This window comes from Hetaerina americana, unplaced genomic scaffold (assembly GCF_022747635.1).
Source record: "Hetaerina americana unplaced genomic scaffold, ioHetAmer1.1.p SCAF_4, whole genome shotgun sequence".
Lineage (NCBI taxonomy): Eukaryota > Metazoa > Arthropoda > Insecta > Odonata > Calopterygidae > Hetaerina > Hetaerina americana.
In genome coordinates, this window is record NW_027286985.1 from 81696552 (window position 1) to 81715447 (window position 18896).

The 18896-nt window shown below is 36.0% G+C and overlaps 1 protein-coding gene across 1 annotated transcript in view; it reads left to right on the forward strand.

Annotated features, from left to right (window-relative positions):
* Window positions 1–18896, forward strand: part of Mgat4a (alpha-1,3-mannosyl-glycoprotein 4-beta-N-acetylglucosaminyltransferase a) — a 59666-nt gene that overhangs the window by 12218 nt on the left and 28552 nt on the right. The window contains exons 4-8 of the mRNA XM_071590249.1: window positions 121–339; window positions 4373–4506; window positions 8519–8565; window positions 10610–10920; window positions 13071–13201. Of these exons, the coding sequence (XP_071446350.1) occupies window positions 121–339; window positions 4373–4506; window positions 8519–8565; window positions 10610–10920; window positions 13071–13201 (842 nt within the window). The remainder of the gene's footprint in view (window positions 1–120; window positions 340–4372; window positions 4507–8518; window positions 8566–10609; window positions 10921–13070; window positions 13202–18896) is intronic.

The window sequence follows — 18896 nt, forward strand, 5'->3', positions numbered from 1 at the left end:
TGTACTAAAAAATTGGGGACCCCTTTTTGAATGCTGTTTTAATGATCTCTCTGATAAGATATTTGATGATGATGGTAATGCTAATTTTGCTGTAATTTCATTTTCCTTCACTTTTTTTAGTAAATTTTGGTGGCAATATATCTGATGGTCGTATAATTCCTATGCTGCCACCCATTAGCCCCCAGTTGAAATCGTTGCTCATCAATATGTCGGGGCATGGCCTCCCAGCTTCCCAAGCACCTCTTCATTTGCCATCTGTGTATAACTTTTTGCCTCATTTATTGGATGAACCACTTGGGCTTCGACCTGCCTTCACTCTTTCTGGAGGTAGGACTGGAGGTATGTAGCAAAAATTTTCAATTAAGTTAATTAAGTTTTCGAAGTTTTAATTTTAATTCTGTCATGTAACTATGAGGACATACTTATGAGTAAGAAAGAAACTCATAACCCTGCTCTTTGTGTCCTTATTTTTTTAAGAATGAAAATAAAGCATTCATCGGTTTAATTGGTACCTTTAGAATACGAATATCAAGTTCATGGGGAACCAAACTATTTTTTCTTTCTGTGGAATCTGGAAGTTTAGGAGGCCCTCATTCAATAAAATTATCGCTTTCATAAAATTTGTGGTTGATGAATCATAGTATATTTCATTATAAATTTCAAACTTGTGTTTAAAATTTAGACATTCTACAGCCAAATTTCCTTTGAAGTTCATTGTCCTCTAAATAAGTACTGTTGGACCACACTACATATATTCAAGTGAACTTAAAATTTTACATATGTCTTAATATTTAACCACAGCCACCATATTAAATGTCTTAATATTCAATGAATGAAACCATAATCACCTGGAGATTTCAAGCTTGTGCGTATTATTTTGTAGTCATGTATGTCAATAGTTTATATGTCAATAGTTTATAGTATGTCAATTTGTAGTAGTTTATAGTCATGTATGTCAATTTGTATGTCAATAGTTTATAGTTAATGTTTGCCTGTGTGGGAAAATCTCCTAAAAAAAATTAAAACAAAACAATTGAAATTGTAGAGTCCTTTGAGTACTTGACTGATTTTTTACATTTTGGTCATTACATTGCATTATATGATCAAATAGGAAATTTATTTAGCTATTTATCTTTAGATTTAATATCTGAGCTTATAGTTTTTATTGGTAAAAGAAATAACTAAAATATCTTAATTCAGACTTTTTATTTTTCAAATACTACCTTGATCAAAAAGTTCCCGGAATAACCACCGTGTGGCGCTCCCATCGTTCCGATTTGAGTTCTATTTTTTTTGTTAAATTGGTACATCTGTTGTTGATATTCCCTTTAAATCTTAGTGTCATAACTTGACATTTGCAAAAGTTACGGTCGGTTTTCGGTATGTCCATCAGTGCTTCCTGCGATTTTTCCATTACTTCCTCTCGGCTGCTAAAACGCGTTCCCCGTAATGGTTTTTTAACTCGATTGAACAGAAAGAAGTCACAGGGAGCCAAATCAGGTGAATTCAGTGGCTGTTGGATGGTATTTGTTGCATTTTTCGTCAAAAAATTACGAATAATGATAGCACTGTGCGACGGTGCGTTATCATGGTGCAAAATCCACGAGTTTTCTGCCCACATTTCTGGTCTCTTTCGGCGAATTGCTTCACGCAAACGTCTCATAACGCCCAAATAATACTCTTTGTTTACTGTCTGGCCTTCTGGCAAAAATTCATGATGCACTACACCGTTGTAATCCATGAAAACCGTCAGCATTGCCTTCTTTTTTGACTGAAAACGACGTGGTTTTTTTGGTCTCGGCTCATTTGGTGAACGCCATTCACTTGCCTGATGTCTGGATTGCGTGTCGTACTCATAAACCCACGTCTCGTCTCCAGTAATGATCCTTTTGATGAATGTGGTATCGGATTCAGCCTCGCAAATCATGTCTTTTGCGACGTCAACACGGTCTCTTTTTTGCATGAAATTGAGGTCTTTCGGCACCAACTTTGCTGCTACACGACGGAAACCCAAATCATTAACCACAATGTCTTGGGCGGATCCATAGGCAATGTTCAAGTCCTCCGCTATTTCTCTGATGGTTAATTTGCGGTTATTGACCAACATTTCTTTTACTTTATCAATTTTTTCACCGACTTTCGATGTCGATGGTCTGCCACTGCGTTCATCATCTTCGATTGACTCACGACCACTTCTGAACCGCTCGTGCCACTGGTAAACGACCGTTTTTTTTTAGAGAATCGTTGCCGAAACACTTTTCCAACATTTCCAACGTCCGTGCGCCACTAAATCCGTTTTTTACGCAAAATTTAATACAAGTTCGTTGTTGCAAATTTAAATCCATTTCTGAAATTGTAAAAAATCGCCAACACACACAGAGATAGATGTACTCTTGGCTACGTAACTTTTGCAAATGTCAAGTTATGACACTAAGATTTAAAGGGAATATCAACAACAGATGTACCAATTTAACAAAAAAAACAGAACTCAAATCGGAACGATGGGAGCGCCACACGGTGGTTATTCCGGGAACTTTTTGATCAAGGTAGTAGGTATCAAATGCTATGATTGTGTTGTTATCCTTATCTGAGGCCAGTGTAAATTATAATAGTATTCTTAAAATCTATTCACATGTTTGTGGGTCCAAAAAGGAACACCTGCATATACTAGAAATAAAGCATGGTCAAATCAAACCAATTAATTTTGTCCAAGGATTTGTTGTACAAATATAGGACACGTCAAAGAAACTATACAGCTGCAACTTATAGTTGCAGATTGTTATGGACAGAGTAGGACATATGCTTTAACAGATATTTGCAAAGTTTTTTTTAAATAGTGACATTTTATTGAGATTTCTCACATTGTCAGGTAACTTATTATAAAGAATGAGGCCCATATTTTTAGGCCTAAGTGCTGCATTTTTAGTTCATATAAATGATTGATGTAGGTTTTTTTAGAGGTTCTGGTATTATAAGTTTGATAATCTTCATTCCTATTGTAGAATTTGATGTTGCACTTAACACTGATGGGAAGCAACAACTGGTATTTTGTGGAATCATTTTCCCATCAATATTGATATTAGCTTTTGACTTATTTTTGTGAGTTAAGTACACTAAGCTAGATTTATCCACAGTGAGGGAGAGGGAATTTTGCTTGCGCCATTCATCTAGCAAAAATGTAGCATTGATTGACTTAGACAGCAGGTCATTGATAGAAGAGGCTGACACTGAAACATTGGTGTCATCAGCATTGAGCATTGGGAGTTTGCCATGCAAGGGATTTAGTCTACCTGGGAGGTCATTAATTTATGAAAGGAAAAGAACCAGTCCCAGGGCAGAGCATTGGGGGACACCAAATTTGATAATTTTGGGAGGTAATACGGATCTCATCCCATTTTTGCATTGGGAAACACATTTTTGTCTATCACTTAAATGCAACTTGGTCCAATCAAAGGATATACCTCTTATGCCAAAGCTAGTAAGTTTTGACAATAGTACGTGGTGGTTAACATGGTCAAAAGCCTTGGAGAAGTCAAGCAAGATTTCTGCAGATTCAGATCTGTTGTCCAGATCAGATAATATTTGATTGACTACTTGATATGAGACAGTGGAAGTAGTCTTGATTTCCTAAAGCCATGTTTGAGGTGGGTATTAGATTGTGGGTTGCCAAGTAGCACAGCCGATTATTAAAAAACTTTCAAAATTTTACCAAATTGATTTATTACGGAGATTGGCCTATACAAACTCATTTGTAGTTTGTTGTCATTATCCTTAAATAGGGGTATGATTTTGGTGACTTTGAGTGGAGGAGGGAATTCACCAGATCAGAGAGATTCATTTATCAAGAAAAGTAAAGGCTGCTCAATTGCTAGGAAAGTTTTTTTATAATTAAGATTGGGATGCTGTCTAAGCCCGGGGTGAACTCGTTGCCTAGTTTATTCATGACATACATTAATTCAGCATCACAACATGGATGCAAAAAAAAATTATTTACAGGCAAGAGAAATTAGTGGGGCCACATTATGATAAATAAGATTAACAGCTGTTTGCTGGTAGAGATATAAGTCATTCAGTTTAAAATCCATTTGCAAGCCATAAATAAGAATGTTATTGTGGGAATCCATCAATTTGAGATCAGATTTTACATTTTTGGAAGGCTTTGTTTTCCAGATATCTTTAGTGTTATTTTTGGCAATTAAGATCCTTCGAGAGGTTTCTTCAGATTCTACCTTAGACAGATTTTACTCCCATAGTTGCTTATGATTGATGAAATTAGAGGTTTGTAACTCAAAAATTGAATTAGAATAAAAATGAAATGCATATTAATATATCTATTTATTCATTTGGGTCCAATCTCTTCCCATGGATTCAGTTTCAGTAGTTTTAGGAGTCCCCACGGTGAAAAGGGAAGTTCAAAGTTATTTGCTGGCAACATTGAAGAACCTGGTCGAGGGGATGAATAAGGAAGAAGAAGATGATGCTTTAATTGTTGTTTTTATTGGAGAGGTAAGAAACATTTTCAAAATTTCACGCAATCTTGGCACAGTCATCTTTCACTACCAAAATTCATTAACAATTTGAGTGTTTGCTATCACCATGTAGACTTTTGCATGCTAGTTTCATTTGAGAAGTAGTTCAATCATGATGATAGTGATAGTTAAGCTATGAGAGTTTTCTGAACAGGAACCTTGCCAGCATGGAGTTGAATTGCATATTCAATAAAACTAGGAATCAGGCATCATTTGGAAATTCGGTCAAATCCTACTGAATCCTTGTGTGGCATCATCAAATTTCATAGTATATACAATGTCTGTTCGAAAACTTCCTGAACTATTTTATTACAAAAAAACACTTAAATAACAAATTGTTTGTCAGGATCACCTTCAAAGTAATCTCCTCCCCAAAATATACATTTATTTCAATGGTATTTCCACTTTGTGAAACAGTCATGGAATGCTTCTTCCAAAATGCTCATAAGCTCATCCATCAATTTTTTCTCGGAAAAAGTCTCATGGGGCCAGGTCTGGTTAGTAGGATGGGTGGGGAAGCACAGTGGTCTTGGTTTTGGCTAAAAACTCTTTGAGTTTTGAGAAATGAATGAGCTGGTGCATTGTCGTGGTGAAAAAACCACTCGTCGCTCCTCAATATTCAGGCCATTTTTACCTGATTCATCTCTTAGTCATATCATAACCCCCAAGGTGGACTTTCTGGCCTTAAGGTACATATTCATGATACAAAATCCCCTTCGCATTGAAAAAACTGTCAACATCACATTGACATTCAAGAAAACTTGTCGAGCTTTTTTGGAGCAGGACAATGTTTCACCAAGCCATTGTGAAGATTGCACTTTTGTTTTGATAGCATTTCCATAAACCCATGACTCATAACCTTTTGTAACCCTGGACAAGGTTTCATCCTCTTCAGTTCGATAAAACAGTTCCTGACAGACATGAACTTAATATTGTTTCTGGTCTGCTGTAATCAGGCGTGGCACAGATTTGGCAACGACTCCATGAATCCTTAATTTTTCATTCAGGATTTCGTAGCACTAACCAATCAAGATGCCATACTCTTCTGCGAGTTCCCTGACAATCAAATACAATTGCACAAACAAAATTGTGCACTTTCTCGATGTGGAGGTCATCAATCAACGTTGATGGTCTTCCTGAATGCCCATCCTCTTCCGCTGATGGCTGCTCCTTTTTGAACCAGATGAAGCAATCATAACAGGTGGTACATTTCATAGTATCCCCACCATAAGCCTTGTGATCAACTCAAAAGTTTCCGTGAAGGATTTGGAGAGTTTCATGCTGGATTTCACAGAACAATGCTGCTTCTTCATAGAGCTCATTTCGATGGATCGAATTTTTAGCCACACTTTGCAAGTACCCCTTCACACAAATGGCCATAATTAATCAACAAAACCAGATATCAGCAAAGTGATTAAAGGTGGTTATTCGGGAAGTTTCCGTGGATACAATTCCTCCAAGCAGATTAATGAATAACCAACCAGAGGTCCGCCATTCAAATATTTCGGGACCTTTTTGAACAGACCTTAAGAAGTAGTTTATTGTAGAATTTTTGCTGTGTTTTTGGTCAATTTCCACATTGCTCCATGTTCAATAGAGTTATTGTGTCATGAGTTTTTGTGAGGCAGCACGCCAGGGCTCCTCATGAAGCTTATTTACGTGCATGGATGATGGTATCAGGATGTTTCTAAATTTCATGTTTGTGTTTCTGTCTACTAGAATAATCAATAACTCTGCTTCTAAAAATACCAATGCTGTGCATGTTATCAGCTAACAGTTGATTTAAGGTATTTTTTTATATTTTTATACTATTCAATGTTTCACATTTTTAAAGAAGAAAATGGTATACAGTGGTGCCTATACTTACAAACCTAATTCAGTTTTGTCCAGGGTTCATATCTCAGAACCCAATTTAATTAATTCTTCGATTTATAAATCTAAAAATATATAAAACCTACATGATTAAATTGCCAAGAAAATTTATCACAAACAAAAAAAATCTTTACAGTCATTTTGTAAAAGTGTGCCTTAATCTTCAAATAAGGTATCCAGTTGTGCTCTTGATGATTTACCTAAAAACATAAAAATATCTTTGGAAGTCAATTTTTTTAACAAATATATAAAAAAGGAAGAATCAAATTCATTCAATCAAAAAAAAAACTCATTCATTAAACTCTAGATACTTACAAGTAACAACTATCATTGCACTAGGGAAGGTTTTGCACTGAATGTGCTTATAGCTACTGTATGAAATTAGAATGAAACATGTATTCGATAGTTTCTGGCTAAAATTTGTGGAAGTTTATGTTCATTAATTGAAGAACACAATGAATTTTTCCACTGTTCTTTATTTTGGTACTACTAGTTTCAGCACTTAGGCATCATTCCTGATAATGATAAGTCTAAATGCCAAGGCATCATTCCTGATAATGATGCCTTGGCATTTAGACTAGTAGTACCAAAATAAAGAACAGTGGAAAAATTCATTGTGTTCTTCATTTAATGATGTAGAATGCAACTCACTGGCCTAATTTCTTCTTCATAAATATTACAAATTAATCCATAACAACCTTGTTTTCATATGCCGTCATGTAGACCTGTGGGAATATTATCCATCTCTACAGTCTTATTTGATTTCAATTCCCTAACCTCAGCTGTCTCCATCTAAACCTCCCTTCTCTGTCTAAATTTGCTGGCCTTCTCTGTCGAAATATCTTTACCATGTACATCTTATCCTCTGCTCTCTTCAATTGATACTGTCATTGTCAGCCAAAGTCAACAGTTAGTTAAGGTGCTTAGTTCCAGCCTTATCAGTGGCATAAGTAAACTTCTTGCTATGGTGAATACCCAAATACATCAGTGAAAGAAATGTGAGAGGTGGGGTTTATTTTAACATTTTTATTTGTATTGTATGCACCTTAGATTCACCTTCCATATAAATTAGGTTGATCATGTGGCTAGAAATAAAAAAGAGGGCAACCAGCCATTTCTACCAAAGACTTAACATTATAAGGGAAAAAAGGCAGGAATGTGAAAAATGTTGACACATTTTTAATTCAGCTGAAAATAAATAATTTATTAGCTCTCCTTTAAAATAACTTTGTGTGGATGTTTTCCTTAAAATAATTTTGGCATGTGTATGTGGCAACGGTAAAATTCTATACAACAATATTTCTTGAAATCATTACAGATTATGATGAGTTCCTTTATGGATTAGGCATTATAATAGTGTGTTCTTACCAGGTTTTTATTTTTTTTCAAATTGCTGAAAACATTCTTTCCATCAGGTTTATTATCATTATTGGTATTCCAGTGGTTAGGGTTGGTTTTGAATGGACGTAGCTAATGAAATGTCACAATGATACATTCACTTGCTTTGCCTAACAAAATACATCCTGACATCTGGAACTAGAATAAATCCTTCGATTATGCATTCTTCCTTCCTCCCATCATGCCATCCAACATGCCTGTACTATGTCTACCCCTTTTTTTGCATAACATTTTTCGTCTAGTAGGTTGGTAGGTTTTAACATCCCAATGAAATCCAATATTTTTCAATCAAAATGCAATGCATCTGTCTTTCCTATCTCCTTTGGATTTCTCCAAACAATCCCCTCTCCTCCCCCACCATGTGCTCCCTGCCACTTCATTTGTTTTCCTTTCCGTCCATTTCACTTTTTCCATCCTCCACACCTGCATTTCAAAAGTTTCCAATCCATACGTAGCACCTTGTTTCAATCTTCAATCAAATTTCATGAAACAAATTAAGTTTTGCAACAGGAGAGAAGGGAATGAGTGTGGGTAGGAAAGGAGGAGGTATTGCCTCTTGCTGGGACCAGCAGATAATCCACCCTTCTGATAATGGAATGTTGGGTAATTGGCACTCCACTGAATTTTGCACTACTCTGGTCCCTTGTACCACTAGAGATTTGGGAGATAATCTGTTATTTCATCACTAAACCAGAGATCCTCTTTCTACTTTACTGCAGACTGACAGAGAGTATGTTCTTCAGGTGGCCAAGGACATTGAAACTCAGTAAGTATTTCCACAATATAACTATTCCCTGAATCAGATTGGGAATGTATGATATCCAAAGTGAATAATTTCATGATTTACACATGGAAGAATTGTTTTTAACATCATATTAAAGATATTGAAGAAAAACATCAATAAAACCTACATTTATATTCAAGAAAAAGTTTGTGCATGCTAAATACTACCTTGAACAAAAAGTTCCCGGAATAACCACCGTGTGGCGCTCCCATCGTTCCGATTTGAGTTCTGTTTTTTTTGTTAAATTGGTACATCTGTTGTTGATATTCCCTTTAAATCTTAGTGTCATAACTTGACATTTGCAAAAGTTACGTAGCCAAGAGTACATCTATCTCTGTGTGTGTTGGCGATTTTTTACAATTTCAGAAATGGATTTAAATTTGCAACAACGAACTTGTATTAAATTTTGCGTAAAAAACGGATTTAGTGGCGCACGGACGTTGGAAATGTTGGAAAAGTGTTTCGGCAACGATTCTCTAAAAAAAACGGTCGTTTACCAGTGGCACGAGCGGTTCAGAAGTGGTCGTGAGTCAATCGAAGATGATGAACGCAGTGGCAGACCATCGACATCGAAAGTCGGTGAAAAAATTGATAAAGTAAAAGAAATGTTGGTCAATAACCGCAAATTAACCATCAGAGAAATAGCGGAGGACTTGAACATTGCCTATGGATCCGCCCAAGACATTGTGGTTAATGATTTGGGTTTCCGTCGTGTAGCAGCAATGTTGGTGCCAAAAGACCTCAATTTCATGCAAAAAAGAGACCGTGTTGACGTCGCAAAAGACATGATTTGCGAGGCTGAATCCGATCCCACATTCATCAAAAGGATCATTACTGGAGACGAGACGTGGGTTTATGAGTACGACACGCAATCCAGACATCAGGCAAGTGAATTGCGTTCACCAAATGAGCCGAGACCAAAAAAACCACGTCGTTTTCAGTCAAAAAAGAAGGCAATGCTGACGGTTTTCATGGATTACAACGGTGTAGTGCATCATGAATTTTTGCCAGAAGGCCAGACAGTAAACAAAGAGTATTATTTGGGCGTTATGAGACGTTTGCGTGAAGCAATTCGCCGAAAGAGACCAGAAATGTGGGCAGAAAACTCGTGGATTTTGCACCATGATAACGCACCGTCGCACAGTGCTATCATTATTCGTAATTTTTTGACGAAAAATGCAACAAATACCATCCAACAGCCACTGAATTCACCTGATTTGGCTCCCTGTGACTTCTTTCTGTTCAATCGAGTTAAAAAACCATTACGGGGAACGCGTTTTAGCAGCCGAGAGGAAGTAATGGAAAAATCGCAGGAAGCACTGATGGACATACCGAAAACCGACCGTAACTTTTGCAAATGTCAAGTTATGACACTAAGATTTAAAGGGAATATCAACAACAGATGTACCAATTTAACAAAAAAAACAGAACTCAAATCGGAACGATGGGAGCGCCACACGGTGGTTATTCCGGGAACTTTTTGATCAAGGTAGTATTTGTAAAAACTTGAAGTCAATATGAATTTGTAATTTGTTTACATTCAAACTTTATTCAAAGGCTAAGGTCATGCATAAAAAGTAAATACTGAGGAACTATTTTTAAATAGATGCTTAAGAGAAACTGTTTTTGCCTTCTATGACTGAAGAAGAATCTCAATTGAAGGAAGGAATAGTCTACCTACTGAGAAGTCATTATATGTCAGCAAAAACTCAAATAAATGTAATATTTACATAATTTTTGTCTACTTTCATCTCTGTTGCCACATTTAGGTTTGACAATTGTGCATCTAATGAGATAATTCAAAGGAGTAATCCTGAGTTTTATTTTCAGTGAATTATCATAAAACCAAAAAAGTCATTAGAAGTATGTACAAATAGCATATCTAACCTTAAATATAAATCTAGCAGAGTTTCCCATTCATTTGTTATCATATGACATCGCCTAAGGCAGTTATTAACATAAAATCAAGAAACTGCATAATTGAAACAATCTAAGAATATATTATTGATTTATAATTCTTTGTCAGGTTCCCAAAACAGGTCACATCTGGTCTGCTGGAAGTGGTTGCCCCTTCTCCTTCATATTATCCCCCAGCGTCCTCCCTTCGTGAGACTCTGGGCGACCCACCAGAAAGGGTGGCGTGGCGTGCAAAGCAGAGTCTTGATTTCGCATTCCTCATGTCTTACTGTTCACCTCGTGGGAGACTGTACGTGCAGTTGGAGGATGATGTGCTTGCCCGTCCAGGCTATGTCACAATCATGAAGGAATTTGCCCTTGTACGTTTGGCAACCAGACAGCCCTGGTTTGTGATTGAGTTCTGCCAGTTAGGATTTATAGGTAAGTGAAAATGAAGGGACTGAATAGATTGTTTTGAGTCAGTCACCCAATAGCTAATCATGATTGTTTGTACACTAATGCTCTTCTGTTTTGAACAGTGATTGTTAGAGGTGTAAAGCCTCTCTGTTCTTAAGTTTTGGTTTTCTGAAGCATTGGAATTTTTATAAATGGTAAATTTCACCATCCATATTTTATTTATTAGAAACTTTAAATTTAAAATTTATAGAAACTTTTGAAAATATGCATTTTTTTAGTTAAGTCATCTTTGAAATAATGTAATGTGATAAACATCACATTCAACATTCAAGAAAACTTTCTGCACAACCTCCTAAGTCAAGGCCTGAGCACTGACATGATGATTCTCCTAGTCATCATAGATAATAAATATTTTGTTAAGATTTAAAAATTTTCCTTTTGGTATCAATTTACTCCAAAAATTATCAATCAGTGTGCATGAATCAAAACACTGCAGTATGAATGGAGCAGTCTCTACCTGCCACTGTTATCAATTTTATTTTGGTGATTTTTTAATATAATAACTTTAAAGCAGTATGTCATTTTTCTATAGAATTAGCTATTTCACTCTGAAATATCTGTCAAATTCATTTAATTTTCTACCACATGCAACAGTTTACCAAGCAATGATGTTGTCTGACAAAGATCTTCTCAGCCATCACCTTATCACACCTCTTGTGCATGGTGTAGCAATTAAATGACCAGGCTGGTGCTACAAATATTTTATTGATCAACAATTACAATAGGAGGTTTATTGTAATGCATTTTCTACTGTTCAATCCGGTGCTGGAAGTCCACTTCTGTCAGCTTGTCGAGAACCTCAGTCGTTTTTACTTTTACCTCTGCCGCAGTATCAAATCATCTTGTCCCCTTAAGCTCCAATTGGACCTTAGAAAATAAAAAAGTCACAGGTGGCCAGTTCCGGTGAGTATAGTGGGTGGTTCAATATGGTGATGCTGTATTTTGCAAAGATGCTATATTTCACAATTCCTTCGCAGACAAGGCAGAATGGGCTGGCATGGCATTGTCTTCATGAAGCATCCAGGAATTACCCCTTCTCAAATTGAGTCTTCGTCTCCTCACTCGTTCATGAAGGGCCGTCAGAACCTCGACGTAATGATGATGATTGGCTGTCTGACTTTCTGGGACCAAGTGAACATAGAAAACTCCATCCTTGTCAAAAAAATTATCTTTTTTTTAAATTTGAAATGCTTTGAATTTTGATTAGCTCATTTTTGCTTTTTTTTGCCATGGTTAGTTTGGGCTCTTCCAATGCATCGGTAGGTGCTTTGTTTCAGGATCACAGGTAAAAAACATGATTAATATGAAGTAATCACTCTTGATTGACAATTCTGGATCATTATCAATGTTGTTTAAAAGGCCAGCACAAATGTTCATTCTTGATTCCTTTTACTTTGGAGTGAGAAGTTTTGGCACAATTTTTGTCCTAACTTTGTGGCATGTTGAATGATTCATGCAAAATCTGTTGCACATTTTCTTTGTTAATTCCTTAGATTTCAGCAAGCAGACTCAGATGACAAGTTTCATGGATCAATTAACCAATTTTCTGGATGTTGTCGTCTGTTTTGGATGTTGAGGGCCACCTAGGGTGCCGATCATCTTCAGTCATTTCATTTTCTTCCATAAATCTTTAAAACATCCCAAAAACTTGTGTGTGCGATAAATATTCACTTTGGTCCACTTCCTTTGACATGGCATGAGCTTCTGTTGTAGTTTTCCCCAGGTTCACAAGAAACTTGAGGTTAACTCGTTGCTCCACCCTGATACTGAATCTTTTCAACAAGACATTAGTGCAAGGACTTAAATTGGGGATTGCTACAGCAGGAGGGAGCGATATGCAACTGTGCCCATCAAGCTCAGGGTGGGGCAAACGTCATCTAGCACCGACATGTTCAAACCTGCTACTGCTAACTGTTTACTGGTAGCAGCACCAGTCCAGTTATTTAAAGGCCCTACCTATTATTGAGTTAGTTGATTTGAATGTTGTTTTTAGTTTTAAATATTAAGATCATTGTCATGGAAATGAAAATTAGGTCAGAATTGGCTTAATGGTTTTAATGGACATCCCTACTAATCATACATAAGCTCATGTGAAATGTGTTTTTTATGTGCAGGAAAGATGTTCAAGGGTGCCGAGCTTCCCTGGCTAATCCAGTTCTTCCTCATGTTTTACAACGATAAACCAGTTGATTGGCTCCTGGAGCATCTAATTCATACAAAGATATGCCGTTTGGATAAAGACCCTGTGCGTATTGTTTATTTTTTCTAAATCGCTCTGTACACATGGGGTAGTTGCATCTTCATGCTGTGTCTGTAATAATGACCACTCTGGAAATATTTCTAAATGATAACTTTTCTGAGGTAAATCATTAAGTATTATTCATAAGAAAGTCATATTACGCATGAACTGGGGAAGACCGAGTCCATGTACAGACATTTGCAAAAGTCTAGATAAAAATGGAATGACACCACTGTTCCCCTCTCGATTAATCATGTTTCAACTGTTGTATAGACTGAGTATTCCATGGAAACCAAGAATTATAATCATGTTTAATTTATATATCAGCCCGAAAGTCATCAAGTGCATTCAAAAATTAGATTTCAGTGCTGGGTTTGGTAAGTGCAGTTTGTAGTAAATAGATTTTCACTTTTGAAAGGCAGTGACTGATGCTACTGCTGCAAAATCCAATTCAATTTTCATGACAGTTCACCAGTAAGAGCTACAGCATCTGCAAATTTTTAGTTTGTACAAAAATGTTATTTATTTGAAGCAAATCTTAAATAAAATATCTCCATCAAATAAGTTCAGATTTTGATGTTTGACTTCTAGTGTAGTTCATAATATAACTTTAAAAAATAGTTCATGATCAAAGAAACCAATCATTTTTCAAGCGATGGAGGCAGGTTGGCCTTGGGGATAGCTGGACTTCAGAAACAAAGAGCACAAGTTCAATCCAAGATTTTCCAGTTTTTCAAATATTTTATGCATTCAATCTTTATGATAAAACTTACGTTGTAAGATATTTATTTTTGTTCAAGTTTATCATGTTTGAAAGTAAGTTTGAGCTGGATATGTGTGAAGTAGAATTGGTTATTGCCTTTGAAAAGTGAAAATGTATTTACTGCAAACATCACCTACTAAACCATACCCTGAAACCTAATTTTTGAAAACACCTGTTCAATTTAGGCTGGCATGAAAAATTCCCTATTGTCATTGGAAACTCAACCTATGCTGTAGTTTTAACCAGAGTTCTAGAAAAAGTAGGAGTGGATGCCCTTCTGTTTTTCGGTTGACTTTTAGAAGTAACAGTTCTTGGTATTGCTATATTCTTTATGTTGGTTCTGAATACTATTCATCCATAAGATATAATATTTTTGCAATCCTGTAATTGCTATACTTCTTATGCAAATATTAAGTGAAAGTTAACAATTTGTCATCATTACCTGGTAGCCCTTTCAGCAATATGTGATCATAAAATATATACATTTCCAGAAGTACAGAGAGATGAAGAGGGGCATGTGGTAGAGCAGGATGTTGTGTTGTGTTTTGTTAGGAGAAACAAAATATTTATTTGGTTGTTGTGTCCATCCAAAACTTACCTTAACCAGTAGATTACCTAATAATAATAGAATTTCAGATTAAATTTAAATTTATCCTAATGGTCCAGTGGAAAATGTCTTTCCTAAGTAACTTGGCCAGGATAATCAACCTTAATGTTTCATTGTTAAATCACATTATGAGTCCCTGATGAAATATTCTAATATGACCAAAACAATATTTTGGGTTTAGTTACTGCATTAATTAGCTTAGGCCTGCATATATTATTAGTATTCATGACTGTTCCTTTCTATTTTGCCCTGTCATTTTGCCTTGCCTTGGGGCAGGATCAGCAGTGTGTGTAGTGAGCACGTAAGAATTGAACTGGAATTATATGAATTTTGTGTAAAAGTGGGATATTTTAGTCAGCAAACTTTATGAAAATGCCTTTTTATTTTATGCCTCCCCACTGGTGTTATTATGGTACAGTTTCACCTCTGGGTGTGTAGTTATTGGATGGTTAGATATAACACCTGGCTTTACCTGAGTACCAACCCTCTCAAAATCACATGAGGTGTATAAACCTATTTTTGCATAGGTTTTATTGTAAAATATTTCTTTAAATAATTCTGATCATCTAGATTTTTGAAGTTACTATTTTAGTTTTCTCATTGCTTCCAGAATTGAATTAAAGTTGTAAAAACTCTGAAGTCATTACTTGGTTGTGACACCAATTGAACTCATTATATTTTGTATGAAAGTAAACACCTGTATTATTGTAATTTTTAATTCATACTGAAAAAAGTTAGGTAATTTGATGACTATAAACTTAAAAACTGGTGATGAGCTTGCCACTTAAAAGAATTTCGTGTGCGGTAATGTTATGGAGTGCATAGTGATGTAGGAAAAATAAGACATGTAAGTAATTCAAATTGCTCTTACAATTTGAGGATGAGGAGAATCATTAGTATTTCAGCATGATGTATATTCCCAACTTGATTTCTCTGTAAATATATACTGAAACGCCTTTGTTTTTGCTTTTAAAATGCAAATACTTTCACACGAAATATGTAGTACTATATTCAACAATTCTCTAAATTTTATTTAAAAAAATCATATGTCAAAGGAACACCTTACTTTTTTTTAGGGAACATGAAGTTTTCAGCCTCTGTTTAGTTTCCATTCCAGTAAAGAGAATTCAGAAAAACGACAAGCGAGAAAATGTGAAGTTTGGACAAAATGTGATGTCAGTGTACAAAATATATATCTTTTGCGGTTCTCTGGATTTCAATATGTAAGTGTAAGCCCATCAATATTCGCCTCTGGCCCTCGTCCATTTCATATGCAATTTTTAGTTACTCAATCATTTTCTTTTCTCACCATGCAAAAAGTGCATTCAACTATCAAGAAAAAAATATTTTCAAATTAATAGTAATTAACAATAATCACTGTGAAGTCAGTAGTTATCAAGTTTTTTTATTTATAAGGACCATTTATTGATTTAGTGCCTTTAAGTGAAGATTTTCACTTTAATACCATGCTGCCAGCTAGTCATAATCAGTGTTCCATTCAGAAATCCCCATAACCATGGAAGATATATTTGAATTGATTCCTTATTATGTGCATATTTAAATCATCACTGTGATTGCAAAAAATCATGATACTCTATTATACTTTTTTTATTCTGATACTGCAGTAGTAATTATTGCATTTGCTGCACCAAATTAGTGTTAGTTACAAGTTAGTCAACAAAGAAACTAGAATAAATTAGTAATTACCTAGAATAGCTAGGTAAATATAATTGAGATAGGATGTCACAACATATGCCTGCAATTTATGTACTTCAGTCACATAGAACTTAGAATGCACATATATATGATCACTAATCAGATATATAGTGCATCATGATCTATCCAACTTAGTGCTGCTCCACGGATTTTGTTTTGTTATGTTTACCTTTATCTTGCAGAGGTAAGTACAGTAAGGCATAAGTTCTACATACACTTAGGTTTATGTTTGAGTGGGTCATTCAATAAGCCTTAAGGAAAAAAATAGAAAAACAAATAATTTTTGGTAGGTATTTTTTACTTTTCAACAAAATCTCTTTTTGCTCAGTATGCATATCCCAGCATTTCTGGTGCTTTGGAAGCTTTCCAAAAAGTAGGATTTTGAAAGGTCCTCATAATGGAAGGCATCTGTGTAGGCGATGATCACCTCTTCATTTGATGTGAATTGTTTTCCATTAAGCCATTTTTTCAAGTTTGTGTGATAAATAAGTTGCTGGGGGTCAAATCTGTTGGATGCTGTAATAATTTTAACTTGAATTTCATAATTTTCTTCATCAAAACTGCACAGATGTGCACCCGTGCATTTTCTTGATGGAAGAGAATTTTTTTCGTTGCTAAATGAGTACTTTTTTCTTTAATTCTCAGCTTAACTGATGAAACAATGATGCATAATACTCTCTATTTATTGCTTGTCCATTTTGTAAGTAATCGATGCATATGAGTAGCCATCACCTTGTCAGCCAATCTCTCAGTCTTTGCCTTCTTTGGAGCCGGATTACCTATAGAAACCTTCTGTTTCAATTGTTCCTTGGTCTCTGGAGTGTAGTAGTGCATCCATGTTTCATCCACAGTTATGTATCAATGCAGAAACTCGTCAGGATTGCGACATGAAAGGGCCAAGCCAACCTCTGAGTCCACACATATTGTTTGTAGTCTGATACTCATACTAAGAGCAAATGCAGCAACCATCTTGCCGACATTTTTTCACACCCAATATTTTTTGCAAAATTTAAAATACTACCCTGTGCTATGCCTTTAGTCTAAAATATTTCACGAACTTTGATTCGTAGATCACTCAAAACCATTTTTCAAACCTCAAAACCATTTCATGGATTTAGTCAATGATTTCAGGGGAAGTCACTTTCACCGGATGTCCTGAATAATGTCATCATTTGTGGATCTATGGCCACTTTTAGCTCATTTAACCAATCGTAAACTGTGGAAATACAGGAGCAGATGTGCCATGAACTTCATCCAGCACAGCTTTGATCTCTTTTGCTTTTAAGTCTTTTAAATAAAAATGTTTAATCATTGCATGAAACTCATTTTTTTCATTCTTCTAAATAAACAAATGTTTGTTGCCTCAAGTGACTATGAAAATGAAGCCAGATGATGAATATAGCTGAAACAGCAATCCAGTGAGAGAATAGGGGAGTAGTCCAAGATGGCGTCAACTTTGGCCGTACAACGATGTGGCTCTTGTAAAACACGACTCGAAGTACGTGATATGGTCGTTAGTTGCGATATTTGCTCGTGTGTATATCACCATAAATGCTCCGGCTTAAGTGATATAATATTAAAAGCTCTCTCGGACTGCCATGACATTTACTGGAAGTGTTTTTTATGCCGTGTAAATAAGCCCAATATTTACAATATGGCGGCCGACATTGAAAAATTGAAAATGGAGTTACAAGCTCTCCAATCTACCGGATCCACGGAAAGTACTACCTTGCAGCCAATTGCAAAGGAAGCTGTAACGTTGTCTACGGAATTGAAACCTGAAGTCAACGAGCAATTAGGCCTCAATAGTGACAACTCCGATTTGTGCCCCAAAAATGTAAACGCAAAATTTAACACCATGAGTTTCAAATCCATCGTTACTGACGAGGAAGGTTTTCAAAAGGTGAATTACAAGAGAAACAAACGCAAACGTAATATGGTTTTTGGGAGTTCTAAGCAGCCTGCTGTTACGTGCAATTTTGTGGGAGTGCCTCGCAAGACTCTCTTCTACGTTGGTCGTGTCCAGTCCAATGCAACGCCTGATGACATCGTGAAGCATCTGTCCGGAATATTTCCTGGAAATGACTTCAAATGTGAAAGTTTGAGAGTTGGTGAAGTTTATAGTTCCTTTAAACTCTGTGCGCCAATTAGCCTTAAGGATCAACTTCTTAAAGAAGATATTTGGCCAGTAGAAGTGAAAGTTGGGAAATTTTACCCCCCAAAACCGCGGAAACTGACCCCTACTCATGAAGAGACAGAGAATATTCCTGAAGGGTCAGCTGCAGTGGTAAATCCGAACTCCGAGTTGAAAACTAGTGATGCGCCGGTATCCACCTCAATAACAAGGGGCCACACCGATAACACTATGGAAAAGTGTTCCTTAGAGAAACGTGTTACCCGCCTCCAAACGGGAATATCAAAACCCAAGTCCTTTTGACTAGATAGCATTAATTTATTTTGCCAAAATGTGTGATGTTTATGTAATAAGATAACGGAGATAGAGGCAATAGTCAAACATGGTGGCTACAATGTGCTATGTTTCAATGAGCACTGGATCTGGATGGAGCACTGGATCTTTCAATGAGCACTGGAAAAATGAATTTGATGTGTATAAA